We start from the raw sequence: 10,006 nt of genomic DNA, 5'->3' as shown, positions 1-10,006 counted from the left end.
TTTATTTTTCAAAGTTTTTTTCAAAATTTTACCCATCACGCAATATCCCTAAAAAAAGCTTCAAAGTGCCTGATTTTAACCATCGTTATATACACCCGTCCATTTTCCTGTGACGTCACACAGTGAAGCGAACTCAAACAAACATGGAGCATAGAACAGCAAGCTATAGCGACATTAACTCGGACTCAGACTCGGATTTCAGCGGCTTAAGCGATTCAACAGATTACGCATGTATTGAAACGGATGGTTGTAGTGTGGAGGCAGGTAGCGAAAACGAAATTGAAGAAGAAACTGAAGCTATTGAGCCATATCGGTTTGAACCGTATGCAAGCGAAACCGACGAAAACGACACGGGAGAAAGTGAGGACGAATTCGGCGATCGCCTTCTAACCAACGATTGGTATGTGTTTGTTTGGCATTAAAAGAAACTAACAACTATGAACTAGGTTTACAGCATATGAAATACATTTGGCAACAACATGCACTTTGAGAGTGCAGACAGCCCAATTTTCATCAATTAATATATTCTGTAGACATACCCTCATCCGCGCTCTTTTCCTGAAAGCTGATCTGTCCAGTTTTGGAGTTGATGTCAGCAGGCCAGGGAAGCTAGGGTCGATGTGAGCCAAGACATCCAGGGGGTTTAGCTCGCTCGTCTGCGGGAACAAACTGCCGCCATTGCTTGCCGTGCTACCGAGGTCCTTTGTCCCTGAATTGCTCACACACTCCGGCAGATTCAATGGGGGTCTGGCGGCAGATTTCTTTGACTTTATCGTTGGAAATGCATCTGCTTTGAGTGTCGCAGGATATCCACACATTCTTGTCATCTCTGTTGTAGCACAGCTTACGTCGGTAAAGTGTGCGGAACAAACGTCCAATTTCTTGCCACTTTCGCATCTTTGGGCCACTGGTGCAAGTTGAATCCGTCCCTGTTCGTGTTGTTACACCCTCCGACAACACACCGACGAGGCATGATGGCAGATTGCTTCCCGATGTGACGTCACAACGTGACGTCATCGCTCCGAGAGCGAATAATAGAAAGGCGTTTAATTCGCCAAAATTCACCCATTTAGAGTTCGGAAATCGGTAAAAAAAATATATGGTCTTTTTTCTGCAACATCAAGGTATATATTGACGTTTACATAGGTCTGGTGATAATGTTCCCCTTTAACAAAGAACTACATGTCTTCAGCTCATCACTGAGCTTGTTCCACCATTTAACTCCTAAAACTGAAATACATTTGTATTTAATATTAATTCTTGCTTTACCTATTTCAAAAATCAATATCCCCCGTAAATTATAGTTTTCTCCTCTTAATTGAAATAACCCAAGAATACAAGCTGGAAGGCCGTTGTTCTTTACTCGAAACATCATTTCCATTGTTTTTAAAAACACAATATCTGAAATGTTTAACACATTAGAACTTATAAATAATGGATTGGTATCTTCATAGTAGCACACTTTGTGTATTATTCTAATGACCCTTTTTTGGAGTTTAATTATTGGGTCTATGTTTGTTCTATAAACATTTCGCCAAACTTCAACACAATATGTTAAATATTTTTAATAATTATAATTCATGGTGCTTCATATAACATTTAACCACAAATGCACTCCTAGATACTTCCTGCTCCAGCACTGAAAGGTATATAATGGCAAAATACAACATTGGTTCCTCTGGTGCACAACATTATATATTACCTCCCTGCTTGGCACTCGGCATCAAGGGTTGGAATTGGGGGTTAAATCACCAACAATGATTCCCGGGCGCGGCCACTGCTGCTGCTCACTGCTCCCCTCACTTCCCAGGGGGTGATCAAGGGTGATGGGTCAAATGCAGAGAATAATTTCGCCACACCTAGTGTGTGTGTGACAATCATTGGTACTTTAACTTTAACTTCTTTATTGATTTATTTTAGTGCAAAACATCAGGTTTGATTTAGAAATTGTGGCACATAATTAAGAAAGTGTGAAAATATTTTTTTTGATGTGGAAGGGGCATAAATAGAATTATGCATAGGGCCCCAATTTTGCCTGGGGTGGCCCTGGGACCATCAGTGCATGCGCCTGGAGGATTAGTTTGTGGCTGGGACTCTTGGGTGCCCACATGTCCAAAGCGAAACAGAAAATATAAGAAACAGCGCCTCCCAAAGGACCCGAAGAGCCATAACAGCATTCTTCTGTTGCTAAAATAAATAATCTCTTAATATGTCCAATTGTATATTCCAGGGATCGGCAACCCGCGGCTCTAGAGCCGCATGCGGCTCTTTAGCGCCGCCCTAGTGGCTCTCTGGAGCTTTTTAAAAAATGTATGAAAAATGGAAAAAGATGAGGGGGAAAAAATGTATTTTTTGTTTTAATATGGTTTCTGTAGGAGGACAAACATGACACAAACCTCCCTAATTGTTACAAAGCACACTGTTTATATTAAACATGCTTCACTGATTCGAGTATTTGGCAAGCGCCGTTTTGTCCTACTAATTTTGGCGGTCCTTGAACTCACCTTAGTTTGTTTACATGTATAACTTTCTCCGACTTTCTAGGACGTGTTTTATGCCACTTCTTTTTCTGTCTCATTTTGTCCACCAAACTTTTAAGGTTGTGCATGAAAGGTGAGTTTTGTTGATGTTATTGACTTGTGTGGAGTGCTAATCAGACATATTTGGTCACTGCATGACTGCAAGCTAATCGATGCTAACAGGCTATTTAGGCTAGCTATATGTACATATTGCATCATTATGCCCCGTTTGTCGCTATATTTGAGCTCATTTAGTTTCCTTTAAGTCCTCTTAATTCAATTTATATCTCATGACACACTATCTGTATGTAATATGGCTTTTAAATTTTTTGCGGCTCCAGAAAGATTTGTTTTTGTAGTTTTGATCCAATATGGCTCTTTCAACATTTTGGGTTGCCGACCCCTGGTATATTCCATTGGGGAACTCGTTATAGCGACCTCTCCTGGCAAAGAATCAGGTTGAATTCAAAATATTTTCTGACTCATTCAGGCGCTGAAGCAATTTTGTTTTGGACGTCATTTTTAATGTGCTTTTATCTGTAATGAATCAAGCAGCTCTTCTACCCATGTTGTTCTTGAACCGAGCTGGACTACAAACATCCTCTATTGTGCCTCTTATAACATGCTGACACAGAAAACACGTCTTATGTACAGGAGCAGGATGCAGCATGCAGAAATGTCATTGAGGGTGAGTCCACTTGGTCACTGCGGTCCACACTTCTGTGGGTCTCGGACCTGCGGGCCGTCAGTGCTCACCTGAAGGTCTTTGTTTTGATTTTTCAGCCTAATGATGGCTTGCTTCACTGACACAGCTCTTTGGATCTCAGATTGACAGTTGACGGCCACATATTTATAATACAAATAGCTCACTTGAAATGATCTCGAGACCTTGTTTGTGCTGCTTGTAAATGAGGTCAAAACAAACATCCGGCCACTTTTACTAAATACCCTCAAAATAAAACTTTAAGTTTGTACAAACCCCGTTTCCATATGAGTTGGGAAATTGTGTTAGACGGAATACAATGATTTGCAAATCCTTTTCAACCCATATTCAATTGAATGCACTACAAAGACAAGATATTTGATGTTTAAACTAATAAACTTTATTTTTTCTTTGCAAATAATAATTAACTTAGAATTTCATGGCTGCAACACGTGCCAAAGTAGTTGGGAAAGGGCATGTTCACCACTGTGTTACATGGCCTTTCCTTTTAACAACACTCAGTAAACGTTTGGGAACTGAGGAGACACATTTTTGAAGCTTCTCAGTGTCATGTCTGTGTGACCATGTTTTGTATTAGTCATGTTTTGTTTTGTTTAGTTATTGGACTCTTTAGTTTCTGGCTTTTCACTCCCTTGTCTTGTTTCCATGGTTACCCATTAGTTTCACCTTTTTCACGTTTGGACTCATTGTGCACTCTTGTTTGTCACCATAGCAACCCATTAGTTTTCACCTGTCACGTCACGCACCTGTTTCACGTTTTGAGTCACGCACCTGTTTTCGTTAATCATGTCTGTAGTATTTAAGTTCATTGTTTTCAGTTTGTCTTTCTGGCGACTTCACACATTTATGCTCTTCACATTCCTGACACTTGTTTTTTCATGTCCATCTTTCATGCTGCAACTTTAGTCCAAGCCAAGTAAGTTTTTGTTTATTAATGCTATAGTCTTTTGGTTTCATAGTTTATTCTCCGCCACTGTGCGCGCTTTTCGTTTGTACTTTTTTTGATAGTAATAAACAATCATGTACTCACATTCCCGTCTCGCCCGAGCCAACTTTCCGTTGCCTTCCGGAAAAGCAAACACCCAGGACCAAGTCATGACACTCAGGTGGAATTCTTTCCCATTCTTGCTTGACGTACAGCTTCAGTTGTTCAACAGTCCGGGGGTCTCCGTTGTGGTATTTTAGGCTTCATAATGCGCCACACATTTTCAATGGGAGACCGGTCTGGACTACAGGCAGGCCAGTCTAGTACCCGCACTCTTTTACTATGAAGCCACGTTGACGTAACACGTGGCTTGGCATTGTCTTGCTGACATAAGCAGGGGCGTCCATGGTAACGTTGCTTGGATGGCAACATATGTTGCTCCAAAACCTGTATGTACCTTTCAGCATTAATGGCGCCTTCACAGGTGTGTAAGTTACCCATGTCTTGGACACTAATACACCCATCACAGATGCTGGCTTTTCAACTTTGCGCCTATAACAATCCGGATGGTTCTTTTCCTCTTTGGTCCGGAGGACACGACGTCCACAGTTTCCAAAAACAATTTGAAATGTGGACTCGTCAGACCACAGAACACTTTTCCACTTTGTATCAGTCCATCTTAGATGAGCTCAGGCCCAGCGAAGCCGACGGTGTTTCTGGGTGTTGTTGATAAACGGTTTTCGCCTTGCATAGGAGAGTTTTAACTTGCACTTACAGATGTAGCGACCAACTGTAGTTACTGACAGTGGGTTTCTGAAGTGTTCCTGAGCCCATGTGGTAATATCCTTTACACACTGATGTCGCACTGTCTGAGGGATCGAAGGTCACGGGCTTAGCTGCTTACGTGCAGTGATTTCTCCAGATTCTCTGAACCCTTTGATGATATTATGGACCGTAGATGGTGAAATCCCTAAATTCCTTGCAATAGCTGCTTGAGAAAGGTTTTTCTTAAACTGTTCAACAATTTGCTCACGCATTTGTTGACAAAGTGGTGACCCTCGCCCCATCCTTGTTTGTGAATGACTGAGCATTTCATGGAATCTACTTTTATACCCAATCATGGCACCCACCTGTTCCCAATTTGCCTGTTCACCTGTGGGATGTTCCAAATAAGTGTTTGATGAGCATTCCTCAACTTTATCAGTATTTATTGCCACCTTTCCCAACTTCTTTGTCACGTGCTGCTGGCATCAAATTCTCAAGTTAATGATTATTTGCAAAAAAGAAAATGTTTATCAGTTTGAACAACAAATATGTTGTCTTTGTAGCATATTCAACTGAATATGGGTTGAAAATGATTTGCAAATCATTGTATTCCGTTTATATTTACATCTAACACAATTTCCCAACTTATATGGAAACGGGGTTTGTATTTCAAATCCAATGTGGATTAGAATTGTGTTGAAGTGCGATTACTTATGGACCTGACTGTATATCTGGTAACATAAACCGCATGATACATGGACCATTATGTGGTATCACTTAGAGGAGTATCATCACAGTCGACGTTATCTACACGCCGTCGAGCACAGTTCAATTACCGCCGCTATTCGCCACAGCGCACTTGTGCTTTTTCACCTGGAACTTGAACGGGAAGCGTTTGTCACACACGCTGCAGCTGAAGGGTTTCTCGCCCGTGTGCCTTATTTTGTGCTTGCCCAGCGTGGAAGTGTCGCTGAAGCTGGTGTTGCAGATGGAGCAGGTGAACGGTTTCTCCCCCGTGTGAGTCCTGGTGTGCTTGATCAGATCCCCGTTGGAGTAGAACCTCTTCCCGCAGAACAGGCAGGGAAAGGGTTTCACCCCCGTGTGAATGTGCGAGTGCTTGACCAAATGCGCGCGGTGGAAGAATCTTTTGCCGCAAACGGAGCAGCTGAAGGGTTTTTCCCCGGTGTGGATCTTCATGTGGGAGCGCAAGCGGTCCCTTGTTGCAAACATTTTACTGCAAACCGTGCAGTGGAAGGGTTTGTCTCCTGTGTGGACGCTGAGGTGTCGGGACAACTGGACCCTCTGGTTGAAGGGTTTGCTGCAGAACGGGCACACGAATGGTTTCTCGCTGGCGCCGCGCTCCTTTTTCATGCAGTTTACGCCTAACAAAGCATCCGTGGGATTGACGGAGTCGCCAGCATCTCCGGTCTTTGGCTCAGCTGGAGGACGCAACGAACGTGTGACTCGATCCGAGCGGCTGCGCGCTTCTCCGCGGCGGCGGTATCCGTCCTCTTTGCAACGAAGCCGCGACGACTTAGCTGGTTCTCGTTCAGCATCGTCTCCTTCACTCTTCACCGTGACATGCTTCAGTTGGATGTTGGATATGTCGCCGTCATGCAGCTGCTCTTCCTCCTCTTTAACATGGGGGGGCTCTGGCTCCTTCTCCTCCATGCTGGAGACCCACTCCTGCTGCTTGGCAGGTCCTGATCCTCCTGCTTGGCGTCTGCAGAAAGGAAAAGGTCGTTAAAGGGGAACATTATCACAATTTCAGAATGGTTAAAACCATTAAAAATCAGTTCCCAGTGGCTTATTATATTTTTTTAAGTTTTTTTCAAAATTTTACCCATCACGCAATATCCCTAAAAAAAGTTTCAAAGTGCCTGATTTTAACCATCGTTATATACACCCGTCCATTTTCCTGTGACGTCACATAGTGAAGCCAACACAAACAAACATGGCGGAAAGAACAGCAAGCTATAGCGACATTAGCTCGGATTCAGACTCGGATTTCAGCGGCTTAAGCGATTCAATAGATTACGCATGTATTGAAACGGATGGTTGTAGTGTGGAGGCAGGTAGCCAAAACAAAATTGAAGAAGAAACTGAAGCTATTGAGCCATATCGGTTTGAACCGTATGCAAGCGAAACCGACGAAAACGACACGACAGCCAGCGACACGGGAGAAAGCGAGGACGAATTCGGCGATCTCCTTCTAACCAACGATTGGTATGTGTTTGTTTGGCATTAAAGGAAACTAACAACTATGAACTAGGTTTACAGCATATGAAATACATTTGGCAACAACATGCACTTTGAGAGTGCAGACAGCCCAATTTTCATCAATTAATATATTCTGTAGACATACCCTCATCCGCACTCTTTTCCTGAAAGCTGATCTGTCCAGTTTAAGGGACGGTGTGAGCCAAGACATCCAGGGGGTTTAGCTCGCTCGTCTGCGGGAACAAACTGCCGCCATTGCTTGCCGTGCTACCGAGGTCCTTTGTCCCTGAATTGCTCACACACTCCGGCAGATTCAATGGGGGTCTGGCGGCAGATTTCTTTGACTGTATCGTTGGAAATGCATCTGCATTGAGTGTCGCAGGATATCCACACATTCTTGTCATCTCTGTTGTAGCACAGCTTTCGTCGGTAAAGTGTGCGGAACAAACGTCCAATTTCTTAACACTTTTGCATCTTTGGGTCACTGGTGCAACTTGAATCCGTCCCTGTTCGTGTTGTTCCACCCTCCGACAACACACCGACGAGGCATGATGTCTCCAAGGTACGGAAAACAGTCGAAAAAACGGAAAATAACAGAGCTGATTTGACTCGGTGTTTGAGAAAATGGCAGATTGCTTCCCGATGTGACGTCACGTTGTGACGTCATCGCTCCGAGAGCGAATATTAGAAAGGCGTTTAATTCACCAAAATTCACCCATTTAGAGTTCGGAAATCGGTTAAAAAAATATATGGTCTTTTTTCTGCAACATCAAGGTATATATTGACGCTTACATAGGTCTGGTGATAATGTTCCCCTTTAAAGTCAGACATCACAATAAATATAAATATTAGAGATATCCGATAATATCGGACTGCCGATATTATCGGCCGATAAATGCTTTAAAATGTAATATCGTAAATTATCGGTATCGGTTTCAGAAAGTAAAATGTATCACTTTTTAAAACGCCGCTGTACGGAGTAGTACACGGACGTAGGGAGAAGTACAGAGCGCCAACAAACCTTAAAGGCACTGCCTTTGCGTGCCGGCCCAGTCACATAATAACTACGGCTTTTGACACACACAAGTGAATGCAAGGCATGCTTGGTTAACAGCCATACAGGTCACACTGAGGGTGGCCGTATAAACAACTTTAACACTATTACAAATATGCGCCACACTGTGAACCCACACCAAACAAGAATGACAAACACAAAAAGTTTGCTGGTTATCCAAATTTCTGCTTGCAACTTAAAGCTAAAAGACAGCTCTTATCCCAAGACACTCTTAAGTAGAGATGTCCGATAATATCGGACTGCCTATATTATCGGCCGATAAATGCTTTAAAATGTAATATCGGAAATGATCTGTATCGTTTTCAAAAAGTAAAATTTACGACTTTTTACAACGGCGCTGTACGGAGCGGTACACGGACGTAGGGAGAAGTACAGAGCAGTCATACTTGCCAACCCTCCCGATTTTCCCGGGAGACTCCCAAATTTCAGTGCCCCTCCCGAAAATCTCCCGGGGCAACCATTCTCCCGATTTCCACCCAGACAACAATATTGGGGGCGTGCCTTGAAAAGGTACTGCCTTTGCGTGCCAGCCCGATCACATAATATCTACGGCTTTTCACACACACACACACAAGTGAATGCAAGGCATGCTTGGTCAACAGCCACACAGGTCACACTGAGGGTGGCCGTATAAACAACTTTAACACTGTTACAAATATGCGCCACACTGTGAACCCACACCAAACAAGAACGACACACACATTTCGGGAGAACATCCGCACCGTAACACAACACAAACACAACAGAACAAATACCCAGAAGCCCTTGCAGCACTAACTCTTCCGGGACGCTACAATATACACCCCCTGCTACCTCAACCTCCTCATGCTCTCTCAGGGGGAGCATGTCCCAAATTCCAAGCTGCTGTTTTGAAGCATGTTAAAAAAAACAATAATGCACTTTGTGACTTCAATAATAAATATGGCAGTGCCATGTTGGCACTTTTTTCCATAACTTGAGTTGATTTATTTTGGAAAACCTTGTTACATTGTTTAATGCATCCAGCAAAATTAGACATAGTAATGTGTTAATTCCACGCCTGTATATATCGGTATCGGTAATTAAGAGTTGGACAATATCGGAATATCGGCAAAAAAAAATACATTATCGGACATCTCTAATAAATATTGAATATTTTTTTCTGCGTGTGAACACAGAGCAATGCAGGACTTTAGGTCTGCATTGTGAACATTGTGCCATTTTAAACATACAACATTAGAGCAGTTATTTTAATAGTGATTAATGGCAAAAAGTATTTAAAAAACAAAAACTAACAAAAGTGTGATGAAATGGCGAGGAAGAAGCAAACAAACCTGCTGCGGGAGATTGAGCCAAGCTAACGGCGTCCGGCAGTTTGCGCGTCGCTTCCTCTCTTTTGTTCGACAAAGTTCTCCTTCGTATTCTTCCACATCAATAATTGTTTTATTTACTATGTGTCTGTCTGTCTGTCTGTGTTGGCCCTGCGATGAGGTGGCGACTTGTCCAGAAAACAGAGAACTCGCACTCACACTGGGCTCCGTTTTAGAGATGTGTCGCTAACTTCCGGTTTTTTCCTTCTTTGATTGCGTCCTCCGACCTTGCCGTCACATTACTGCCACCTGCTGGAGTTACTTGACTCCTGCATGCAACTTTGCTATATGAAGCGTTCAAGAGCAGTGGTTGGAGGTACCGAACCTCACCAGTTTCATATGCGCATTCACCCAACCTTTCTTTAGTGAAAAATAAAATGTTTTTTTTTTTTTTTCAAATTCAAGACAAAGTTCTATGTTTTTGGTAAC

The 10,006-nt window shown here is 42.9% G+C and overlaps 1 protein-coding gene across 1 annotated transcript; it reads right to left on the bottom strand.

Moving 5' to 3' along the window:
- Positions 1–3,537: 3,537 nt before the first annotated feature.
- Positions 3,538–9,727, bottom strand: LOC133577494 (uncharacterized). Its single transcript, XM_061931366.2, has 2 exons — positions 9,542–9,727; positions 3,538–6,656 (listed from the first exon to the last, which is right to left on the bottom strand). The coding sequence occupies exon 2, from the start codon at positions 6,602–6,604 to the stop codon at positions 5,762–5,764; it is 843 nt and encodes a 280-aa protein (XP_061787350.2). The 5' UTR covers positions 6,605–6,656; positions 9,542–9,727; the 3' UTR covers positions 3,538–5,761.
- Positions 9,728–10,006: the final 279 nt, after the last annotated feature.

This window comes from Nerophis lumbriciformis, linkage group LG37 (genome assembly GCF_033978685.3).
Source record: "Nerophis lumbriciformis linkage group LG37, RoL_Nlum_v2.1, whole genome shotgun sequence".
NCBI classification, from domain to species: Eukaryota; Metazoa; Chordata; class Actinopteri; order Syngnathiformes; family Syngnathidae; genus Nerophis; species Nerophis lumbriciformis.
This window is presented reverse-complemented; position numbering and strand designations above follow the sequence as displayed.